At 46.8% G+C, this 25,785-nt stretch overlaps 1 protein-coding gene across 4 annotated transcripts in view; it reads right to left on the bottom strand.

The window, feature by feature from the left end:
* LOC109896774 (putative adenosylhomocysteinase 3) overlaps nucleotides 1-25,785 on the bottom strand; it is a 42,260-nt gene that overhangs the window by 15,323 nt on the left and 1,152 nt on the right. For 2 of the 4 annotated variants that reach the window (XM_020491117.2, XM_020491119.2), the window contains exons 2-3: nucleotides 3,294-3,402; nucleotides 1,211-1,354 (exon numbers count right to left, since the gene is read on the bottom strand). In XM_020491117.2, the coding sequence (XP_020346706.2) occupies nucleotides 1,211-1,354; nucleotides 3,294-3,402 (253 nt within the window). Of the gene's footprint in view, nucleotides 1-1,210; nucleotides 1,355-3,293; nucleotides 3,406-25,785 lie in introns of all 4 variants that reach the window. The other 2 variants (XM_020491118.2, XM_020491116.2) reach the window with 1 other exon arrangement.

The following is a 25,785-nucleotide window of genomic DNA, read 5'->3' as shown; positions in this document are numbered from 1 at the left end:
TCAGTTTAGTCTATGGAACACAATAACCTGGTAGCTCAACCTCATTGTCCTCAATTGACCCATGTCTCGGTCACAGCAACTACTGCAGCCCGTGTGTTAAAGCGAGGAGTTTTAATTCCTCTTATTTCGGCAGCAGGCTCTGTGCGTTCACATGGATCAAATTAAGTCCTCTCTGATTGAAACAGTCAAATATGTCATTTTCTGTGCCCACTGCTGACACATCGACCATCTCATCTAGATTGCACTCATCCTCCCTGCATCCCAATGTTTGGCACCGCATTTAAACACCATACATTTAAAAAGGCATACATCGCAAACAAGCGAAATGTTACTTTCAGACTTTACAGCTTCAGTGGTGCAGTACAGACACGGGGGGCTGCGAGTGGTCAGTGGTGCAGTACAGACACAGGGGGCTGCGAGTGGTCAGTGGTGCAGTACAGACACGGGGGGCAGCGAGTGGTCAGTGGTGCAGTACAGACACGGGGGGCTGCGAGTGGTCAGTGGTGCAGTACAGACACGGGGGGCTGCGAGTGGTCAGTGGTGCAGTACAGACACGGGGGGCTGCGAGTGGTCAGTGGTGCAGTACAGACACGGGGGGATGTGAGTGGTCAGTGGTGCAGTACAGACACGGGGGGATGTGAGTGGTCAGTGGTGCAGTACAGACACGGGGGCTGTGAGTGGTCAGTGGTGCAGTACAGACACGGGGGGCTGTGAGTGGTCAGTAGTGCAGTACAGACACGGGGGGCTGTGAGTGGTCAGTGGTGCAGTACAGACACGTGGGACTGTGGGTGGTCCGTGGTACAGTACAGACACGGGGGACTGTGGGTGGTCAGTGGTGCAGCACAGACACGGGGGACTGTGGGTGGTCAGTGGTGCAGTACAGACACTGGGGACTGAGTGGTCAGTGGTGTTGTCCTGTTGGGTTTCAGCAGAGAATGGAGTGTCCCATCACAGCGTGCTTGATTGGGTATTAGTGGGAGAGGCAGGCGGCCCCCTGCTGTTTGTCACAGGCTGGGAACATACGGCTACTAAGCAAACAGCCCTAGGGGAGATGGCCTGTCAGCAAGGCACACGCATCCAACACACACGTAATCACACCATCAGAGAATCCCTCTCTCTCTCCCACACAGACACAGACACACACACACATCTTCCACCTTGCCAGACATCATCCCTAGCCCACCTTGCCAGACAATCATCCCTAGCCCACCTTGCTCAGCGATCTCGATCTCCCTGCGTCCGAAGTCGGCCTGCTTGATGTTCTTGATGCAGAAGTCTCCGTTGCCCTTGGAGTTCTTCTGCTGCTTGTCCCGAGGAGAAGTCTCGTCGTCAGAGCTGTCCGTGTACGACGCAGCTAAAAGAGTGAGCAGGACAGAGAAGAGAGGGGTCAGAGGACAGGACATGCACGCAACAGCACATCTACACACAATCAACAGCAGCACTCGAGCTGCACACACACACATTAAAATGCACATTCAACATGCCCTCAGGATATAGACATTAAACCAACAACATGTGACATGACCACACACTAGACCACAATCTACTCTGATGTCTAAAACAACGTCATATCTCACATTACAAGATATATCTAGGGACTGAGCCCCGGGGCAGAATAAACCAGAAGAGCCTGGGCATCTACATACTCAGTTGGGTTTGACCCTAGCAGAACTCGGCTAGGTGAAGTGAACGTCTGTGCCTCGCATACTCCCTTAAAAAAAACAAGAAAATTGCGACAGTGGTACTTGTTTGTCCATCTTGAGACGCCGTAGCCAGAATTAAAATTGTCAGAACAATTCAAGAAATCAGTCATTCATTTGGACCTTTTTGCCAAGGATATCTTAGTCGCGCAGTTTGACATCTAACTTTAGGCTGGACGCAATATTGCGAAAAGTGCAAGAAAACGAGTCGTATCTCGTTGAATGACCACACTTCATTGAAGAATCCCTACTGCTGACCAATCACTGACGAAGAGGTGTAGACGTTGGCTAACGAACGCACAACACAAAAAAAACATTGCTGAAGATCAAAAACGTCATAATATATCTACAAACTGTTTCAGGTGGGAAGCATGTGGACGCCTTAAGACGAACAACAGCTCTCCCACAGTGTGTGTGTGTGTGTGCTCAAGGCCCAGGGCTGGGACAGAGAGCATGTGAACAGGAGAGAGAGAGGAAAAGAAAGGGAGCAAGAGACAGTATGGTCAGCGGGGACAGTCAGGACTCGGACTGTTGACTCTTTCTGTGGGAATAATGACAGCAACCACAGAGCTGAGGATCACAGTAGAGGGGATCAGGAAAGAGAGGGAGAGAAAGAGAGTAACCCAGCGGAGGAGATAGGGTTGAGAGTGGGGGGGGGGGGGGAACAGAATGCAACAAGGTACAGTGATAGGACAAAGAAGAAAGGAGGGAGGGTGAACATGAGGCATTTGGGTGAAGCGGCCGGTGAGTGTGTGCGTGACATTCAAAAAGACTAGGGACAGCCAGGTAGGCTGTGAGTGACATCACAAGTGGAAGAATGAGAGGCCACGTAGGGGGATGCCAGGGAAGACGTACTTCACACTACGTCTTTCACACTTCACTCCTGACAAACATGTTCACAACACTTGAACATCACCCCGCCAGATTAACTCTGGTTGTAAAGCAAGGGTCACACCCTTTTTATGACATGCAGGACTGACAGGCCTCTCATCCTACTACAAAACATCCCAGCGCTTCAGTGGAAAATATCACCTCTCCTCTTTCTCCCTCCCCCTTCCATTTTTTCTCTCCCCCCGCTCTTGAAAGGGGCCTCTAGGAGCCCTGGGAACAACCAGGAGTGGGATAAGCAGGTGACCAGGACAACATGTATAGTGCCTCCACCTTTCTCTCTCCCCCCCTCTCTATTATGGACCCTCAACCTTAAATCCGGCTTACACTGGCCTGCCTGCCAGAAGAAAAAACAACTGATCTCAAACTTTCACAAGGACATTGGTGTGTGTGTGTGTGTGTGTGTGTGGCTGCAGTTATTATTGAATGGAACACAGTGTTAGAAACTAGAGAGAACACTAGCAGCTCTCTGTGGCTTGTATCGTCTCATCTTAATCCAGTTATACGTTACGGAGAACATTCCTGCTCCCCACCTACCTGGGAATAGACTCTTACTGTGTGATACTGGATACTGTACCTGGGCTGTGATTAGTTAGGCACAGGGTATGTCAGGGCGCTCGTGAGCATGTCAGGTGTGTGCACGTGCTAGGTGTGTGCACGTGCTAGGTGTGTATGTGAGTGTGTGCGCGCGCGTATTCTCAGTACCTGAGCCGTAGCTGTCTGTGGAGGACTGGGAGATGGATCGGGACAGAGAGCGGCGGCCGATCTTGGTGGGACGTTTGTTGAACTCTTGTTTTTGGTCCGCAAACTGGATCTGCTGGCAGAGGGAGGAATGAGACCACAACGACCACACAAGCACCAACGTCCAACACCCAGTCAAAAACTAAAAACCCAGCAACTCCTTTCCCTGACAGACTTTCTTGTTGGCCCCTTGTACATCTTAAAAGGAAGTATCAGATGGGAATAACCAAAGCAACATGATGACCGTAGAAATCGAGGCTGTGTCGAGTTTCCACCATTTACCCACATCAGGCTCTGTACGATCTAAAAGGGGTGTGGGGGCAAGTGTCTAGGGGTTCGGGGCTAGTGATTGATTTAACACAACCACGGGTTGTAACAGTAACATTGCAGTAACATTATGTTAGACCTACATTCTACTAACAGGCCAGAGCCAGGGAGGCAGCTTTGGTTTGGAGGAAACAGAAGTTAATCCTGCTGCTGGTAATATTGATGGATTACTTACTGGCGTCATAAAAACCAGCAACACGGACACAAATTAATGGAGAAACTACACGGAAAGCGATGCCGTAGATTATGTCATGATCAAACCTGATGTAAAAACATATGAAATCTCAGTGATGTAGAGCGGCATTGTTGAGCGATTATGTAACGTTTCACAATCTGGACAAAAATATGAGCACTGGGAGATTTCACAGACGAAAACAGAGTTGAGATTGAAAATGTTTCTTGAAATCTTTTATCCGGGTTTCATTTCTCAAGCACCTGGACGACACCTCAATGTGTGTAAACATTCCACTTATCTTCGGTTTACGCTTTTGTTTTGCGCTCCGTCGAATGAATGTGTGTGTGTGTGTGTGTGTGTGTGTGTGTGTGTACGCACAACACACTGACACAGTCACGCTGAAATAAGCCCACAAGTGTCTGACGCACATCCAGAGTACCAGACGCGCCCATCCACCTCTCTACAGGAAGCTACGGCGTGACTACTGAAATACCGAGAGGGAGTGGGAGTGACTCATGGTTGCGCAATCTGGATTTCACACCAACCAACCAAATGGATATGAGTCACGGGGGAGGCAAAGGTCTTGCGTACTCATGATAGGAGGTCGGGTTTTTCAAGTATCCACTCGGCTTCCTTCCTCTTCACTCAGAAGAATGTCACACGCGGTATTATATTAACACTGGCATTAGAACCATGCACGGTACTGACCAAACTCATATAAACAGTCCTGAAAACTGGAGAAAAAAATAAATAGTCACCAACAATGAGATCCATAAACGCCTGTACACATATGTAGATTTAATTTAAATCTACCGAAGCCTGTCAGTCCCAACCTAATCCATCCTCCTTCAGTCTTACCTTTCTCCTACTGGGTTCACCTCCACTGTGGTCATTCTTCTTCGACAACATGACTCAGTGGCCTGGTGCGAGGTGAGAAACTGTGTTTGGACTAGAGGGCGTGGGTCTGGAAAACTAGCAGTTATGGGCCTTGTCCATTTATACCCTCTTTACCCAGGCTGCTTTACCCCTGATCCAGCCCGGACTGGTCTGGACTGTCACCCATGTGCTGTGCCTCAGAAACAAAGCAGAATTGTTCCCCACTTCTGTTTTTCCCACTCCTCTCTCCCTCTACTTGTTTAATTGTTATTTGTTCCCAGGCTGGATTGGATTGGAGATTCTTTATCATGGCCAAAAACTGTGTGACCCACAACAGGCTCTTGGCTGGAGACTATTGAGGTCATTCACAGTAGACCGGTGGACCCAGGGTGAGAAATGGTAGGAAGGAGGGTTGCAGAACTGTATTTTGAGGCTGTGTTACTTCAGAATCAGGGGGGGGGGTCAGGACAGTGGGCTCTGCCAAGGAGAGACCCTGGGCTGCCACCACTGGGACAGACAATAGAGACTTTGTGTAAGTGATTAGGCCCATTTTGCTTGTGTGAGACCAAGGTCGCTGAACTAGAAAATATTGTAGCCTAGAAGAAATAGACCTACAGGAGCTCTATGGTGGCAGTTCACAATAGCCCATGCCCACTTACCCAGCAGTGAGAGATCACATAACATCAAAAGGTTTGGCTTCATCTTCTTGCAAAAACATTTTAGTCTGTTACTTGTTTTAATCGAAGTTCAAACCAAGGGTCACAGAGGGGCAAGCAACAGGAAACGGATTTCAAACTTGGACACCCGACATTCGACGGTTTACCCGAGCAAACTTCTCTTCGACAGCCGACACACACACACACACACACACACACACACACGGGTCTACGAGGTTTCATAGGGCAGGAGGAGAGGACCGAGGGTCAGTAACCAAAGCATTAATCCTGTGTGTTCAGACCGGCTGACTGCTGACACATCCCAGGAGCACTAACATATAAAGAGTACTAACATACTAACGTATAAATAGGAGACAAGAGTGCCAAGAATTGGGAACGTGGCAATAGATCATTTCCATTTGGTAATGCGTGTTAGACTAGGCCAGCACGGGAATATAAGCGAGGCCGACGTGCATGATCCGTGTTAGGACATTCAATGAACGCATGAGCAACCACAGGCTGACGAAAAGGGGTTCCATTCAGAACGCTGACATCCATCCACCGCTGCATTGAGGAAAGCGAAGAGTGAAAATGATTGGAGAGAATGTGAACGGATTACATGCCACTCAAATAAACCTCCCCCTTGTTCCCTCAAAAGACCATATGTTACACTCTAAAAGCCAACTGATGCTCGATCTGAAAAATGTGCTCACAGCTGCATGCGTAGCATTAGCTAACATGCTAGTGAGAGCTGACGGTTTATGCAAGAGCGAGAGAGGACCACAGACTGCTAGGAGGGTAAACTGCCTGCCCTACAGCAGCACTCTGGCCCAGCACTAGGATCACCTAACCCGGTTAAACCAGACTGAACTCTGGGCCCACCATTGTAGTGACACGACAGTGAAACGCAGGGGAAACCGTTTGGATGGCAGGCTAAGGATTATCAGCAGGGCATGATGAATGAACTACCGTTCTACATTTCCTGCGGAACAGTAAAACACATTGATCACAGAACAGAGGGAGGAGATGTTTAAACAGATTAGAGGAAAATATTACTGACGACTGTAGTGGGGGGGGGGGGATGACCATTCATCTAGAAATATGAACAGCAGCAATTCATCTTGATCACTGACAGAGGGCAACCATGTGAATCTCTCCCCAATGCGGCTAAGGGAATACTCATAGCTAGGCCTAATTGTCAATTTTTGTGGATTAAATAGATGCTACAGAAATGGATTAATCAGACTGGACCAATGATTTGTCTTAATCCCACATCCAGGATGAGACAGGGCAGGGGTTGCAGAGAGATCAAAGCCTTCTCTGGTGCAACACCAATGCTGCAAAGTATTGAATACTAGCCTTCTCTCTCCCTGCATCCTACTGCAGAGTCTGCATTAATGGCATTAACCTTGCAGCACTGCACAGCACCACGGCGCATAATACAGAGAGTATGCATATTCAGTGATTGCAAGGCTAATGAGATGTAAATAATAGATGCTAACCCAACACTGCGGAATAGAGCGTGCGGTCACCTCTCGCTGGAGCTGGGCATGGCTAGTTGACTGTAGCCTAGAGAGGAACCAGGTCAATGTTAGCCAGCCAGGCAGAATCACAGGCACCCCCATGGCCCAAAACGACCAAACCGTGCCACATTTACAGTGCCTGGGGAGGACAGGTGACAGGTGCCTTGTGCTCCCTCGGCCCAGACAGAGAGGTACCTGCATCGGCAAGGTTGGCGTCACCAGGTGGCCGTGTATTCGCTTGGCAAGGCGGGCTTTTGGCACTGGTGTAACATGACTGACTGGCCAAGACCACCAAAGGTGAGGTCTCATTATGCAGTAAGGCCCGGGGAAGTGTGGTATATGGCCAATATACCACGGCTAAGGGCTGTTCTTATGCACGACGCAATGCTATATTGGCAATATACATGACAAACCCCCAAGGTGCCTTATTGCTATTATAAAACTGGTTCACGACATAACTACAACAGTTAAATAAATACAAATAATTGAAAATATAATACCCACGGTATATGGTCTGATATGCTCTGGTCATATACACTCAGTGGCCGGTTTATCAGATACAGATCGAGTACTGGGTCGGACCCCCCTGTAGCAATGAAGGGATGTACCTGGTCAGCAACAATGTTCAGATATCCTGTGGCATTCAAACGTTGCTCAATTGGTATCAAGGGACTGAGCGTGTGCAAGGAAACCACTCCCCATACCCTTACACCACCAGCCTGTACCGTTGACACCAGGCAGGATGGGGCTGCGGACTCATGCTGCTTACGCCAAATCCTGACTCTGCCATCCCCATGACGTAACAGGAACATGGGATTTGTCGGACCAGGCAATGTTTTTCCACTCCTCAATTGTCCAGTGTTGGGGATCGCCGTCCCACTGGAGCCCCCTCTTGTTGTTTTTATCGGATAGGAGTGGAACCCGGTGTGGTCGTCTGCTGCAATAGCTACACCATCATCCATGACAAGGACCGACGAGGAGTGTGTTCCGTGTTGCCGTTCTGCACACCACTGGTTGTACTGGTTGCACTGGCCACAGTGTATACTAGTCATATTACTATAGTAGTATCCGGAGCTGAAAGTGGGAGAGCCGGAGGCCGGCATGCGTGTTGCTCCAGGCCCAGTCTCACTAGGGTCGGCTGCAGGGTAAGCGGTTCCAGGGCGAAGCCGCAGAGCGATACCCACTGAGCAACCAGCCGCCATGGGGTCTGAAGCCCTGGAAAGAGTTCCAGGAGAACAGCGAGAAGAGGGGCTTCAAACAGCACGGAGCATTAAGCTACAGTCCTGAGAAAAATAAACAGGAACAGATGTGATCCGATCTGATACTGTGGAATCCACACCAGGCAGAGTCCATAGTTCAACAGAGAGAATGATAGACAGGGAGGGAGGTGCCAGAGACACATAGGACCAGTACAGGCCTGGGTGGATGATACAGGATGGGTTGGAGGACTATGAGAAAGGAGAGAAATGAAAAGGAATATACCTAGTCAGTTGTACATCAACGCATTCAACTGAAATGTGTCTCCAGCATTTAACTCAACCTCTCTGGAATCAGAGAGGTGTGTGGGGGGGGGGGGCTGCCATAAATCGACATCAGGAAGAGGAATTAACCGTTTGGGGGGGGGGGGGGGGGGGGGGGGGGGGGGGTGAAAGTGATGTATTTTTTTAAATAGGGAGAGAAACAGAGAAAGAGTGAGTCCATGATAAAATGTACATCAGCCTGCTGAAATACTCTGTATACACAGTTGGGAGTATGTGTGTGAGGGGTCAGAACTCTGGGCCTCCATCCCTGCAGCTGACAGGCAGGCCCTGCTCTACAGTACTATTTGTGATGTTCTGACAACACTAGCTACAGACTGAGCTATACTCTGGCTGGAGGGCTCATAGCTGGATGGGGAGAAGAGGAGTCGCAGGCTATCCTGATTCCTGACATGACAGCACATCAGCTGGATCAGACCAGGAAAGACACACAAGCCCCTTGAAGCAATGAAGGGAGGCCAGGACATGTTAAGGGACAATATTAACACAATGTTAAGAAATATATTTGCATTGACAAATTAAAATTAGTTTGTTTTTCCATTATTAGGAAAAAAACTACTACTCTTCCATGAGAAAAACCCCCTTCATGAGCGAAAATGTTACAAATCTAGCAATCCGGTCAGCACGACCAAAGCTCTACTCTCACAGAGGCAGAAAAATCCACTTTCTTACAAAATCAAACAAATTGATAAAAAAATCAAATAGGCTTTTTCTACCGGGACAGGAATGGTTGTTTCTGGGAGAAGAACTCTCTTCAGCAGCAGAGGATCAGAGGACAGCGTGTCAACCCCAGCCTGTGTCCTTCTGGATCAGAAAGTAGGCTGGAGGCTCGTAGATCGATGTGTTTGTTTATAACACACACACACACACACACACCCCCGGCGTAAACTCCAGCGGTACCTTTCTACATGGTTAACTTCGACGTACGAGGTAACAGACTCAGGGATGGCTGTCCTATCCATCTCCACTGAGTTAGGTACATCTGTTTTTACTATTTGGTTTGCCCCTTACTTGTGGGAAAATCCCCAAGGCACACTAACATTGGATGAATTGATTGGCTGATTGAGGACCTTTTTGCTGAAGAATGTGTTTGTTTTCTATGGTTTTGTTTTGCGTTTCGTGTATTGGATGTAAAATAATTTTATAGATATAATGATTGTGTTTTCAGGACGACTCCCTGTCAAAATAAAATAAATAAATAAAATACAAATATGCAACACATTCTGGTTCCCACCAACACCTAGGTATTATCTAAAGACAATTTTATAGCTTCAATTTAGGTTAGCATACCTCATCTTTACTACACATTACGACATCCTTTTTTCTTGAATGAAAACGGTCCCCCTCGGCATAGGAAAGACGCAAGATACTGTTAAGCCAAATCCCTAGACTATCACACCTACATGTGGGATCTATCTCTCTCTCTCTCTCTCTCTCTCTAGGCATCTACTTCACTCCAGAACTGCATTCAGCAGGCAAACACTAGTCAGACTAAAGTTCACTTCCAGTCTCCTCTGCTCATCCACAACCAGACAAAGACGCATTCAGAGAGGTACCACAAAAACAACGCACCCAGAAGCATTACTATCAATAATGCACCGAATCTTTTTGGGCAGATGACAATGATAAGCCTGCATGTGGAGCTCACACTGGCATGACATGCAATATAATTGAGTCAGTGTCACGTGATGCCCTGAAGGAAGTTTAAACACTGAGGCGCAGGCCTTTGTAACAGGAGCCTGGGAACTAGCCTACCCCCAGACAGAGCAGGGTGGAGCCCACATTGGCAGACAGGAGATGGGGGAATGCATGCAAAAGGGCTGGGTGCTCACTGCTTAGACACGGATCTGCAGAGGGGGGCACACAGAGCGCGTTGGGGGGGCCTGGAGTTTGACGATAGACCAGCTTAATTCACGTCGCTTTTCAAAACACTTTTGAGAAGAGGCGCCTGCAATGTAATGATTGACTGCGTGAGAAGTAAATCAGTCTGTCCACTGAAGCTGACCAGATCCCAAGATGTCATTTAGCTAGTGGCATGCACGGCTATTACAGAGTGAGTGAGGCATTTCAAATATATAATCTTCCAACATCCTCTGCCAACCCCCCCCCCCCCATGTCGCATTGCCAAACTTAACAAAACATGGGAAGACAAAACCCAGGGATTTTGAAATCGGTTACCGCCCTCGGTGAAGAAGTTTGACCTTTCAAACAACGAGGCAATGAAAAGCACCAGGACAGAGCGCGGGACCAAACTGAACTTTGATGTGGTGGTGGGGTTTTCCGCTTCAGAGAGACAAAGGTAAAGTCATTTGACGAGCTGACGGGAAGGGAAAACTCCCTCCCTAACAGAGTGTTAGGTAAACAGAGGACAGTCCAAATGGGCTGCCGCGGACAGTGACACGTCTTTGACAGAGATGACATGGATTGCGCCGTCTCTATGCATGGCACAGCCAGAACCGTCAGGACTTGGGCAATGCCAACAGGAGCAGCCAGGACAGGCCATTCCTCAGAGTCCTTATCCTCTCAGAGAGCTCACAGTTCAGTGTGTTACAGCAGAGGAACATTGTGAAACCCAGGGAAAAGTACAGTAGAGGAGTGAGACAGAGAGAAGGCTCATTGTCTTTGATTCCAGGAGAGGGAAGTTATCCATGTGTGTGTGTGTGTGCGTGTAAACGGATCCTTGCGTGTGAAGTGTGCATACTCCATTGTGACCCTTGAGCTGTACAGAGACACATCTAGGGCAGGCCCTGTGTGTGCACTCGGCAGTAACAACAGGGGTTGAAGCCTGGACTGCTACGATGTGGATGGTGGGGGAGTGGTAGCTTCAACAAATAAACCAGACCCAGTCTTAACTGGGCTATAAGAGGAACACAAGTATGTGATTAAGGTCTGCTTTGGTTTTAAGAGATCCCATATCGGTCTTTAGGACACAACATCATGCTAGATCTTTAGCGCGTGTAAAATCTGACTGAAAGGTAACGAAGGGTGAGATAATTAGGCCTGCTGAGGAGACATTGTCAACACCAGAGGTCGAACGATTGATTTTTCAACGCCGATACAGATTATTGGAGGACCAAAAAAGACGATATCGATTAAATCGGACGATTTAAATTTATTTATTTCCAACATCCTCTGCCAACCCCCCCTGAATGAACACTTATTTGAACTTAATATAAAACATAAATAAAATCAATTTAGCTTCAAGTAAATAATGAAACATGTTCAATTTTGGTTTAAATAATGCAAAAATAAAGTATTGGAGAAGAAAGTAAAAGTGCAATATGTGCTATGTAAGAAAGCTAACGTTTCAGTTCCTTGCTCAGAACATGAGAACATATGAAAGCTGGTGGTTGCTTTTAACATGAGTCTTCAATATTCCCAGGTAAGAAGTTTTAGGTTGTAGTTATTATAGGAATTATAGGACCATTTCCCTCTATACCATTTGTATTTCATTAACCTTTGACTATTGGATGTTCTTATAGGCACTTTAGCCCTCTAGTGGTGTGGGGGCTGTGCTTTGGCAAAGTGGGTGGGGTTATATCCTTCCTGTTTGGCCCTGTCCGGGGGTGTCCTCGGATGGGGTCACAGTGTCTCCTGACCCCTCCTGTCTCAGCCTCCAGTATTTATGCTGCAGTAGTTTATGTGTCGGGGGGCTGGGGTCAGTTTGTTATATCTGGAGTACTTCTCCTGTCCTATTCGGTGTGTTGTGTGAATTTAAGTGTGCTCCCTCTAATAGTCTCTCTCTCTCTTTCTTTCTCTCTCTCGGAGGACCTGAGCCCTAGGACCATGCCTCAGGACTACCTGACATGATGACTCCTTGACTGTTCTGCCTGTGATTATTATTATTTGACCATGCTGGTCATTTATGAACATTTGAACATCTTGGCCATGTTCTGTAATAATCTCCACCCGGCACAGCCAGAAGAGGACTGGCCACCCCACATAGCCTGGTTCCTCTCTAGGTTTCTTCCTAGGTTTTGGCCTTTCTAGGGAGTGCTTCTACACCTGCATTGCTTGCTGTTTGGGGTTTTAGGCTGGGTTTCTGTACAGCACTTTGAGATATCAGCTGATGTAGGAAGGGCTATATAAATACATTTGATTTGATTTTGATTTAGGATTGCCAGTGTAACAGCATAGCTTCCGTCCCTCTCCTCGCTCCTCCCTGGGCTCGAACCAGCAACACAACAGCCACCATCGAAGCAGCGTTACCCATGCAGAGCAAGGGGAACAACTACTAGAAGGCTCAGAGCGAGTGACGTTTGAAACGCTTTTAGTGCACGCTAACTAGCTAGCCATTTCAATTCGGTTACACCAGCCTCATCTCGGGAGTTGATAGGCTTGAAGTCATAAACAGCGCAATGCTTGACGCACAACGAAGAGCTGCTGGCAAAACGCACGAAAGTGCTGTTTGAATTCATGTTTACGCGCCTGCTTCTGCCTACCACCGCTCAGATACTTAGATACTTGTATGCAACGTAGGACACGCTAGATAATATCTAGTAATATCAACCATGTGTAGTTAACTAGTGATTATGATTGATTGTTTTTTATAAGATAAGTTGCTAGCTAGCATTAAACTTACCTTGGTTTACTGCATTCGCGTAACAGGCAGTCTCCTTGTGGAGTGCAACAAGAGATTGTTATTGCGTTGGACTAGTTGAGAAGGTGAAAATCTGTCGTTCTGCCCCTGAACAAGGCAGTTAACCCACCATTCCTAGGCCGTCATTGAAAATAAGAATGTGTTCTTAACTGACTTGCCTAGTTAAATTGGCACCCAAAAATACTGATTTCCGATTATGAAAACTTGAAAATCAGCCCTAATTAAATCGGCCATTCCGATTAATCGGTCAACCTCTAGTCGACACCATAAGTCTCTCTGGGCACAGTTGAGGAGAGTCTTGGCAGGATGGGCTGAGGACAGCCTGGCATGAGTGTCCCATTGTTCCGATGAGAACAGTCTTCAAACGCTTCAGCTTATCTGCCTCTTACTGCCCATTTTAGAAGATACCGGTCAAAACTAACCATAATGCTACACCCCCCCCCCCCCCAGGAATTTACCCATTAACGACAAGTTAGAGTTTCCTTCAAGAGGAACATCTCACCAACCTACTGCTGCAGACCCCCTCAGAGTCTTATTGGCGGAGGGCGCTTTAGTTAGAGAACCTTTTGAAAACTAGAACCACAACAAACCTGATCAAACTAGGCTGCCTGGACTCGTTTCGGAAACTTATTTTTGTTCTGCCAGCCGCTGAACCCCACGTACCAATGTCCGCATCCAACAAGTCTGATAATCCACTGGCCTGACACCCCGGGCTTGAGGACGTGGGATCTTCAACATAATTTTTTTCTGAATGATGCCTATTATTCAAAAGGGTTTTAATGGAGATGGGAAGGACACTGGGACAAGCCGCACCATGTTCAGAGGGAAAGAAATACAGCTTCAGGCTTCAATAGAAGGGTCATACAGTACAGCTCTATCGGTACTTGAGTTGAAATGATGCCCTTTATGACAATAAACTCTCGCTCTATGTAATTATATAGGCTGCAACTCTGTGCATGCGCCACTTTTCCACAGATTCGAACAAATCTGCAAAGTTACCCTGGTTAGTCTCAATGAGAATGTTGCTTCAAGAGACCCATGGTTCATGAAACCTACCATTCGTCACCCACCCAATACTTCATTGACTTGATTCAGTCAGAGCAAAAAGAGACATGCGACCTGATGCAAGGTTTGTCAGTAGTCAGCGGGAGGAAGAATGGAAGTCTCTGTTGGGGAGCGACGACAGGCTGTTAATCCTCCCGGACCTCACTTAGGCTCTCCTCACAGGGGAGTTGGCTACCCACAGGGAAACAAGTTCTTGGAACAGACCGTCCAGGAGTCAGATGCTTTGCCATTTGCCAAGATTGCATTTTATTTTGTTTTATAAAAACGTTTTTTTATTAACTATTTTTAAATCAGGCCATCTTTTGACAGCACAGAGATTGCTGACCCATTTTATGAATTCAGGTTCTAAAAGCTAAACAAAAACAAATGGACTGGCGAAAGATCAGGGTTGGGGATATAAAAACGCAGAAAAGATTAGTATGAAAATCCAGATTGTTCAGATTTTTTTTATTTTATAAATCACATATCATGTGTTGACTGCAGCGGTGAGGGGTCTAACACTTCTGAATGTTATTTCTCCCAATTATTACAGACAATACTTTGTGTCACCATCTCATGTTGCCATCCGCCACGCCATATCACCGGCAAGAGACAAGGGCAGGCAACCAACCCAAACACTGGCTGGCAACATTTGTGACAGCGAGGTTCATGCCTGTCAGCAAACAGGAGAAACGGGAGGAACAGGGTGCCAGACGACTCCATAGAGACCTGGTATTGAATAGCCTAGGCGATCCTGAAAAGACAGATTTCTAAAAAACTAGGCTAAACTTAACAGGACAAGAACAGAGCACAGGCCATGTCAACAACTTAAGTCTCCGACCGGAGTCCTTTTTAGGAGTGTAATTGCGGGAGAAACATAGCTCCCCCTTTGGGACCAGCTGGCCAGGGTGACAGGGCAGAGAACACCCACACACGGGCTGCTGCACCTGTTCTCGGTGAGGGAGGGGAACACAGTGCTGACCCCTTCACAGGAGGGAGTTCTTAGAATGTGACATTGTTCGAGGAAGATGGAGCTCCAACAGGCAATAAGAGCCGACGCGTAGAAATAGAACATGTAGAACTATGGGTCTGTGGGGTAAGCAGCAACCATACCGCTTTACCCAAAGCTCTTTGTGTTGCATGTTTTCCACTTACGTCATTCCCTGGTTCTTCCCTAAAACCAGCAGCACTCCTTTGTGCTACAGGACCTTCAGAGCAACTGAAGAGGCTGTTTTTGAGCTCGCCCACTAACACGGCCTCAGGTACACTCAGTTATACGATCCTTTCCCGCATTCGCTCGCTTCCGCCAGGCCACGGCTCACCTAACACAACAGGCGAGCGAAAGAGTGAGAGGCTAGGCCACACAGCACTCTACCCATTTTATTCAGCCTCCCCAGCCCTGCTGTCAAGGAATAACACTCCATTAGAGGACGACTGGATCAAAACAGACCCAGATAATGCAGGATAAAGTGCCCTCTGATTATACTGAGATGAGATACAAATTACACAACAACAAAAAAAAGGTACATGGTGTGCTATATAGAGAGACTTAAATGTGGGGCTGAGTGAACAGATTTGAACAGAAATATCAAAGTATAGAAGGCCGAGCTCTGAAAATAGTTGTTTTGCGTGGAAAATCCTCACAAGAAAACAAGATGTGCTAGTAGCTACAAAATGAAAAAACAATGAATCTTCTGTACTTTATTTTACCTTTAAAATATGGTTCTCACTTCAAATAAAAAAAGCACATTGCTTACTGCTATTTACATTTGTAGGCCTAACACTATTAAGAGTTTGGTTTGGGGGGGCTAATTACTAGACTAAGTACTAGGGGCTAATTTTGGCGTTTGGGTGATCAGGGGGGGGGGGGGGGGGGGGGGTCTTGTTTTCTGCACATATCAGCATGTCAGACACCCATACAGTTAATCATTCTATTTATTCTGTGAGCAGGACAGAGACACTGACTGGGACAGAAAGGAAAATCAAGTTAACGTCGAAATCTGGACAGACAGCCAGAGGCTCACCCTGCTCAGCTACCATTTAGGGACAACCAGCAGGGCCGGACAGGACCCAGGGTTCGGAATCTGCGTTGGCTAGATTGCCCTCAGTATTCCTGGACACCAACCCCCCCCCCCCCCCCCCCCCGCTTTACCCTGAGAGAGCCTCCATCTCCCCAGAGTGAATTTTAGTTCACTCTGATATATGAAGTGCAGTGCCGTTTGAATCCTCCATGCCTCCTTATCAATGTCAACTTGGTTTGTGTTTGTGGCTTGGGCTGTGTGTGAGCAGAGCAGCGCCGCGGGAAATGGGTGCCTGCAGTTTTGACCTGGAGGCCATTTTCAAAGCAGGAAGAGCAGGGCGATGAGTTAAAAAAGGCTTTCATGTCCTTTCTGCGCATTTCATTAACGTAGGTCCCGGGGGAAAATCACTGGCCACATTCCCCCCATTCGAACTCTGAGCAATAATCCACTGGGTGAATGGTGAAAACCAGAGATCCAACAGGATCATCCCCGTCAATGACATAATAAGAGGGTGGTCTATGCACATGGAATCATGCACACGCAGAGTGATGATGCAGAGAGAGCTCTCCAAAGAGGACCGCTCCCGTCCAATCGCTGCTCAGAAGTGTCTCGTGCCCTCTTCCAACGGCTACTGAGGAGGATGGCTACGTGAGCCTGAGTTCGAGTCAGAGAGGAGAGTGCAGCGCCGCTTGGCTGCCCTCGGGGGTGTGATGTAAGCGGTGCCCCGGCTGATTTATACACACACAGACAAGTGTTCCCATAAAGAAGGACAATTTAAAAAAGGACACACAGAGAGCCTGGTGCATTCAGAAATACACCCTTTAGAACATAAAGCACAGTATAGCTGCTTCGGCCCCAGCAGTTGGCCTCGCTTCACCTCGCTTCATTTCAACATGTAGCCATGAGAACGGACTCGGTGACACTGAAAATAAGCATCTAAGTCACTGTAAAACCAGATGGGGAACGCCAAGGCTTAGCAGCGATTAAGTGTGGCTGCCTGCTACCTACCTGCACATTCAGGAGCAGATATATGCTTGTGTCAGGCGGGATCACTGCAAAAAGGGGGCTTTCCCAGAGACGCATAACACCAAGGCTCTAAAAAGCTGCCGCTGAAAAGTTTGACAATTGATGTAAGATAAATACAAAACCACCATGAGAACAATGCTCCAACTCGACATTTGGAGGGTCCGTGTTACTTAGCTCAAGGTCACGGTCCCAATCCCTCAGGGTCGTTTTGAGAATCCAATCGCCCTAACCAAACGTCCATTGACAGCGACACCACCAACCAATCCCAATGACTATTGATCATGGGATCTAGTGCTTTTTAATAATTTCCCTGATCAGAGAAACACGATCAATATACTAGATTGCCCCATTCCCCAAAGCCCAGCCACACACTCATTGATGTTGCCTCTCCCTCCATTAGCCGAGTGTCTATAAATGCAGCCGTATTAATACCGCAACAGTTCTGCCATTTATGCTTGTTTGTGAATAAAGCTTAAGGATTTAGGCATTTTCGCTACATAGATATATTTTTTTACTAGTACAACAAAACAAAGATACTCAAGGTCTAGGGGTCAGTGACAGACAGCTAGGCCTGCATCTAGCCTAAGCCTGAGAGTGATAGAAAACAACATTTATACAGACAGGAAGCAATTTAGAGATTATTTCTCCCACAACAAAGCAAGGGAGGGGGAGCTGGGGATTGTGGAATTATACGTCTGTAAGAAGTGTTCCCGAAAATAGTATTGTCTCAATGGAAATGTACAATTACATAAAACACTGAGGGCAGTTAAGTCATTTTTAGGGTCATGTTATTCTGAGTTTGCACCATTTAAAATGCGACCGTGGAAGGGATCCAACCATCTGTGAGCTCTGAACAAATTACAAAATGTCTGTTCGCGCATTTGCCCGCCTGACTGTAATGTAGCTTTCCCTCGCAAAACTCAGTGGTCGTGTAATCTGGGCCGAAAAAACAGGCGGAGGAAACAGGTGGTGGCAGTGGAAGCAGGCGGTGTCAGAGGAAACAGGTGGTGGCAGTGGAAGCAGGCGGTGGCATTGGAAGGCCCTAAAAACTGCCAAAGACTCCAGTCACTGACTGTTCTCTCTGCTACCGCAGTACAAAAGTGGTACCAGTGTACCAAGTCTGGAACCAACAGGACCCTGAAAAGCTTCTACCCCCAAGCCATAACATTGCTAAATAGTTAGTTAAATAGTTAACCAAATAGCTACCTGGACTATCTGCATTGACCCTCTTTGCACTAACTCTTGACTAATTACATACACTGCTGCTATGGTTAATTATCTATCCTGTTGCCTAGTTACTTTACCCCTACCTAGAATATATTTACATATCTACCTCAATTACCTCATACCCCTGCACATCGACTCGGTACCGGTACCCAGTGTATATAGCCAAGTTATCATAACTGATAGTGTATTTATTCCTTGTGTTATTTGTTTCTACATTTTTCTCTGCAGTGTTGGGAATGACCCGTAAGTTAGCATTTAAATGTTAGTCTACACCGGTTGTTTACGAAGGGGAAAGGGGGATACCTCGTCAGTGTTCCGCATTTAACCCAACCCCTCTGAATCAAACAGATGCGGTGGGGGCTGCCTTAAAATCGATGACCATGTCCCGGGGAGCATTTGTGGTTGGGGGGGGTTAACAGCCTTGTTCAAGGGCAGAATGGCAGATTTTTTCCACGGTGCCGGCTCAGGGATTCAAACCAGCGACCTTTTGGTTCCTGGCCCGACGCTCTTAACTGCTAGGCTACCTGCCACAACAGCTGTGAAGTATCAAGGTCCATGTATTACAACCCAACAGATGCCAAGTCAAAGCCAGTGCAACAGAGGCTGCAGGTTGAAACCAAAGCAACTACAACAGAGCTGATTGAACAGTCAGACTAATCCAGCTCATAGGAGTCCTATACCCCTTTCGCCACGGGAATGGTCTCTCCCAGTAATGGATTAGCCTACCGCTGCTCGTGGCTCGTGCCTTTTTATCTCTGGCGGGGAGGAAACCAGGCAGACAGAACAGTGCTTTTTCCTTTGTGAGGGGGGACTTTTGTGATGCCGCACTTTTTGAACATAATGCTGTCTCTTTGTACAGGGGCCTGGTGTCAGAGTCTGAATGGAATTCCTTCCCTGTGGCCTGTGTGAGGAGGCCTTTGTCAAAGAGATGTACTGTCTGGGGACTTTCCAAATTAACACTCAGCACTCTGACTCCATCTAGCCCCCCTGCACTGGTTCTTCATCTTCATATTATTCCTCTACTTATTCAACACGATCTTCTTCAGCTAACGGTTAGCTAAAGTATAACTGTCCGAATTAGAGGTTGACCGATTAATTGGAATGGCCGATTAATTAGGGCCGATTTCAAGTTTTCATAATCGGTAATCGGCATTTTTGGACACCGATTATGGCCGAGTGCATCACACTCCGAGGAGACTGTGTGGCAGGCTGAGTACCTGTTATGCGAGTGCAGCAAGGAGCCAAGGTAGGGTGCTAGCTGGCATTAAACTTAGCTTATAAAAAAAAAAAACATAATCACTAGTTAAACTAGTAATATCAACCATGTGTAGTTATCTAGCTTGTCCTGCATTGCATATAATCGATGCAGTGCCTGTAAATTCATCATTGAATCACAGCCTACTTCGCCAAACGGGTGATTTTAACAAGCGCATTCGCGAAAAAAGCATTGTCGTTGCCCCAATGTGTACCTAACCATAAACATCAATGCCTTTTTTTTAACTAGGAAAATTGTGCCACTTCTCATGCGTTCAGTGCAAGCAGAGTCAGGGTATATGCAGCAGTTTGGGCCGCCTGGCTCGTTGCGAACTGTGTGAAGACCATTTCTTACTAACAAAGACCGTAATTAATTTGCCAGAAATGTACATAATTATGACATAACATTGAAGGTTGTGCAATGTAACAGCAATATTTAGACTTAGGGATGCCACCTGTTAGATAAAATACGGAACGGTTCTGTATTTCACTGAAAGAATAAACGTTTTGTTTTCGAAATGATAGTTTCCGGATTTGACCATATTAATGACCAAAGCTGGTATTTCTGTGTGCTACTATATTATAATTAAGTCTATGATTTTATATTTGATAGAGCAGTCTGACTGAGCGGTGGTAGGCAGCAGCAGGCTCGTAAGCATTCATTCAAACAGCACTATCTTTGCAGTGCCTCAAGTATTGCGCTGTTTATGACTTTAAGCCTATTATCAACTCCCGAGATTAGGCTGGCAATACTAAAGTACCTATTAGAACATCCAATAGTTAAAGGTATATGAAATACAAATGGTATAGAGAGAAATAGTCCTATAATAACTACAACCTAAAACTTATTTCCTGTGAATATAGAAAACTCGTATTAAAAGGAACCACCAGCTGTTCTGAACAAGAAACTTCAACATTAGTTTTTTTTTTTTTTTACATGGCACATATTTCACTTTCTTCTCCAACACTGTTTGCGCATTATTTAAACAAAATTGAACATGTTTCATTATTTATTTTAGACTAAATAGATTTTATTGATGTATTAACTTAAAATAAGTGTTCATTCAGTATTGTTGTAATTGGGATTATTACAAATATATATTAAAATAATAATGTAAAAATTAATTGGCCGATTAAAATCGGTATCGGCTGTTTTTGGTCCTCCAATTATCGGTGTCCACATTCTTTTTTAAATCAGTCGGTCGACCTCTAGTACGAATATTCTACTGGGTACACTTTACTGAGCCTGTGGAAACCAGTTCTGACGACTTCAGAAGCTTATATTTCTAGCTGGGTCATTCTGAATGTTTCACCTCACAGAACACACCCTCCAGAGCCATAGTACAAAGTGACGACAGGAAGGGAGAGGGTCTGAAGGTGGAACCCCAGATGCTGACAAGGCACACATGCACCTGACAGCTTTGCGAGAAAGTTTGTCTGGCTGCAGCACAGAGATATCCCAGGCCAGATCCAGCTGTAATGGGCTCTAAAGAAAAATACTAATTTGGAGTAGCTAGCCTATGTTTTTCACTTCAAAAACATACGTGTGGTAGAAATATTACAACAAAAAAAAAACACGAGTCCATTCAGGGTCTGGAGTCAGGCAGAGAGATTATCTAGCCGTGGTGCGAACAGCCCATTTCCCTGGGAATAATCACACCACCACAGATGAAGGCAACGGAAGGTGCAGTAGGACTCCAGTATTGTGCTGTAATTACATTGTAAGAAAAGGGAGAGTGAATTAACACTTTTACAGAACACAATGACTATCAACCCACAAAGGAAGTGCGGTCAGTCAGCAGAAACGTCTTTGTTTGGTTTGGTTCACGCTATTGTTTGCCTACAGCAGAACACGGAGGTAACGAGAGAGTGGGGTGACTTCAGGTGAACACAGCGTGTGTGTGAACGACTGTGTGAGAATTTTTTTCCAAGGCCATTAAAAACCACAGCGATAATCAGTTGAAGACTTGAGTGCACTGACTGGGCACCATGCCAAACACACACTCACATCCCCTACAGAGTGTCCAAGGCAGGCTGAGAAGCACGATAGTCAACATGAGCTCTCGACATTCATATCGGTATGATATCTAAATATATCTGCATTGGTGAGCAAATGCGACTTGTCCTATTGCGTATGGCGGACAAAAGATAGTGTGTGTTGGTCGTAAACTTGTGCTTGCCAGTTCCTAACGACACAAAGGGCACAAAAGACTAGACCTCGAGTGGTCTTTTCTAGCGGTTTGTCCGATGTACATCAAGCTCCTGTAGACCGGCCTGGGGCGAGGCAGTAAGGCACAGGCACTGAGGGATCTTTCCAGCTCAGTTTGCTGCTGTGAGCACTACACCAACAAATCTAGTCCCAATCACCGACCATTCCTCTTCTTCCTCCAGCCATCCTCCGTGTTAATGAACACCGCATCACATGCACGGCTCTCCTTGAAGCCCCACTGGAGCGTGTCTTTCTCAACTGGGCTTGAGGTTGTTGACACAGGCCTCGATCTCTGGTTTCTGGAGGTGGCCCCGGCCAGAGACCTTTGCGAATATTCAAACTCATTCACAATCTTTAGCCAACAGTTAATGGCTAATGTGGGACCAAGCACAAAGGATTTTTTCCCACTAAATCAGGACAAGGCGCTGTCGTGGCAATTTTGTCTAGCGAAGGTAACATCGCAGAAAACGTAAAAATCCAGTCTAACGGTAGTCTCACACCGAACTGCACATGTGCAGGCACTCAAATCAAAAGGCACTCCGATATAAAACGGTGCCAACAAGACAAAAGGAGCCGATAGTGGACTATAGGAAAAAGAGGGCTGAGTACACCCCTATCCACATTGATGGGGCTGTGGTGGAGCAGGTCAAAAACTTTCTCGGTGTCTACATCACTAAGGAATTATCATGGAGAGGGAACGACAACACCTCTTCCCCCTCAGGAGGCTGAAAAGATTTGAGCCCTCAGATTCCACTGCACCACTGAGAGCATCTTGACTGGCTGCATCACCGCTTGGTATGGCAACTGCTTGGCATCTGACTGCAAGGCGCTAGAGGGTAGCGCGTACGGCCCAGTACATCACTTGGGCCGAGCACCCTGCCATACAAAACCTCTATACCAGGCGGTGTCAGAGGAAGGCCCCCAAAAAATACTCCTGCCACCCAAGTCATTGACTGTTCCCTCTGGTACCGCACGACAAGCGGTACCAATGCAAGTCTGGAACCAAAAGGATCCTGGACAGCTTTTACACCAAAGCCATAAGACTGATAAATAGTTAAACAATAGCTACAAAAGATCATTTTTGCACTAGCCTTTCATGCAAGTGTAATAAAGCATCTGCCAAGACATCTGCATTTTTATGACACAGGAGTGTTTTCCCTGTCGGCTACTGCCCTTTCAAGGTCAATGTGATAATCCTCATTCTAGCTGGTCTGCCTGAATCACTAGCTACATCATTGGAGCAGAATGGGCTCTTCTGAGGGAGCAGGCACTCAGGCTATTAATCTGATGGAGACGCTTGTGTCAGAGAGCCTGACTCAGATGAGGGATCCCCGGGGCGGCTGCCAATGACCAGCACTATCGGGGTCGAGGCACGGCAGCCGTGCCCAAAACACGTCTTCTTGACAGCAGAGGAGATATGAGCACGAAGAGCAGGGAAAACACACTTCCCTGTGTATTCATTTGAATAGCTAGGTAGAGACAGCATTATTTTTCCTTCTACACTTTGGAACAGCAAGAAGTAGTAGGCTATATGTCATCATCCACAGGGCTACAGAGAGAATCCTCTCCACACCAACTCTCCTAGAGTAAGGCCCATGTCCCTTTGGACACGTGGATGTTCCAGCTTCAGAGCATCAAAGGGCTTGACTGACCAACTGCCTGGAAAAGACCTAGACAGATATTCATCTTTTAGTCCCAAATACATTTAGGACTATAAACCAGGACGTTTTGCAAGGAGTTTCTTTACGATCTCAAACAGAACCATTTTTTTATACAGAGCTGTCTGCCAGCAATTTAGCCTACAGGTCATTCCCAGTCCACAGTAAGCTAGTAACCCCTACTTAATGAAAATACCTAATGCTGGGGGACCTTTTCCTTGGGTCAGAGAGTAGGGCGGAGAATGACCAGGGAGGTTGTCCATGTAACCCGTGGCAGTCTTTCAGCACCTACCCATGGCAGTCGTCAGCATCTGTAACTTGGCAAACGCTTGTGCTTGGCGCGAGGATGGGTACATTCATTAGCAGCCGTCTTAGCCACACATGGCGCCAAAACTTGAAACCTACCGCTGCTAATCCGTTCTTCCTGGCAGGGGCAGCGTATATTTCCCTGCTCCGTCCAGAAACATCATGATAGGATGGCAGTCTGTCGGGGGTTAAACAGATCACTCAGCCGGTCCGAAGGCTAACATCTGCCCACCCAGAGTGGGCAGATTAATCCCCCCCATGCTTAATATCCCATGTGGTGACATGGTAAGGCATGGATTAAAACCAGCCATCCATGCCACATACCATCAAATCTACTCTACTCTACTGCTGCTCTCCATCTCACTGCCCTTTCTGCACTGGGTGATTCAACAGATGCAGCCTATATACACACACAATGCACAGCACACACAAACATGCAGCCTATAAATAGGCCTAAGACTATGCATGCAGGTTCCTGTTTCAATGCATGGCTGCTTTGATGATTGTGAAGTGAGAGGATGCAAAATGTTATAGGCCGGTATAAAATCTGTTTTCCCCTTCAGAAAGTGCTAGTGATGTTCAAAATGCAGTCTACGTAGCTCACATGTATAAAACAGAATACTGAATCTGTGCCGTGGTGGACAGCCCTAAATCTTCTCAAGTTATTGCTGGTGGTCCCTTTATGGACAAGTCACCATAACGAGCCAGATGCCATGCAGCAGCCTCCTCTCTTTGCTGCTCATAGGGTTCCTGGTCCTGCTGCTCTTATCGGACACGGAAGGCTGATGGACCATCTGTCGTAAGCCAGTCCTCTTCCACTTCCTCGCTCTCTGCGTGACCACTACTTTCCAGTCCTGTGTTCAATGTTAATAGGCTTGTTGGCAGAACAGTGTGAGTTGCGCAGTGGTCTAAGGCACTAGAGATCCTGGTTTCGAGTACAGGCTCTGTAGCAGCCGGCCACGACTGGGAGACCCAATGGGGCGGCGCACAATCGGCCCAGTGTCATCCGGGTTAGGGCCAGCAGTGATGTTCTTGTCCCATCGCGCACTAGCGACTCCTGTGGCGGGCCGGGCGCAGAGCACGCTGACACGGTCGCCAGGTGTACGCAGTTTCCTCCAACACATTGGTGCGGCTGGCTTCCGGGTTAAGCGGGCATTGTCTCAAGACGCAGTGCGACTGGGTTGTGTTTCGGAGGGCACACGGCTATCGACCTTCGTACGGGAGATACAGCAATGAGACAATTGGATACCATGAAATTGGGGAGAAAAAAAAATATATATATTTAAACAAGTGTGAGGGTGTCAGATCTGTTGCCTATTTGGGGACAAGGAATTAAATCACTGCTACAAACCAATATGTTTTAGGGAGGGTCAGCACAAACTTAGAGCTATAAAAAGTTGTCATTTGCTGTAATGTTGTACATCCAATTATAACCCTACTTAATTTCCTGAATATGACAGCACAATTTAATTGCAGTCTGCAAATGAACTGCCTTCCACAACATTGATTTTGAACACCTTTGATTAATAGCTTTATGACAGCGATCACAGGCCATAAATCCTAAACAACCATTTATCACGAGACTTCTTAGGCCTAGTCGACACCAGTTTTTTTTCAAGGAATTACTTAGAAGTGTTACTTTCCTTGAGCCCATTATTCTCTTCTGTTCAGAACTTTCCATGACACTGGCGGGATAAGAGTAATTGACCAGTGACCTGAGAGACGTGCCAACCCCCTCCTGGGGAAGAGGTGTTGAGACAGGGAACACACATAGGCCTACATCTTCTGGTGATATATAGCCACAGGAGAGCCTAGCAGAGTAAGCTTGGATGACGGAAACTCCCCTAAGTAGTCTGTGATCTATTGCCAGACTGAATGAGACAATAAATAGATGAAAGATGCGACAGACCAGTCAGATGAGTCTGCTACCGTTGTGGAGAGGTTAAACTGGAGCGGTGGCGAAAAATGGTAATTGATAAAGTAACGTAGCCTAGCTTGCATTGAAAGCTGCATCTT

This window comes from Oncorhynchus kisutch, linkage group LG9 (assembly GCF_002021735.2).
Source record: "Oncorhynchus kisutch isolate 150728-3 linkage group LG9, Okis_V2, whole genome shotgun sequence".
Taxonomy (NCBI): Eukaryota; Metazoa; Chordata; class Actinopteri; order Salmoniformes; family Salmonidae; genus Oncorhynchus; species Oncorhynchus kisutch.
This window is presented reverse-complemented; position numbering and strand designations above follow the sequence as displayed.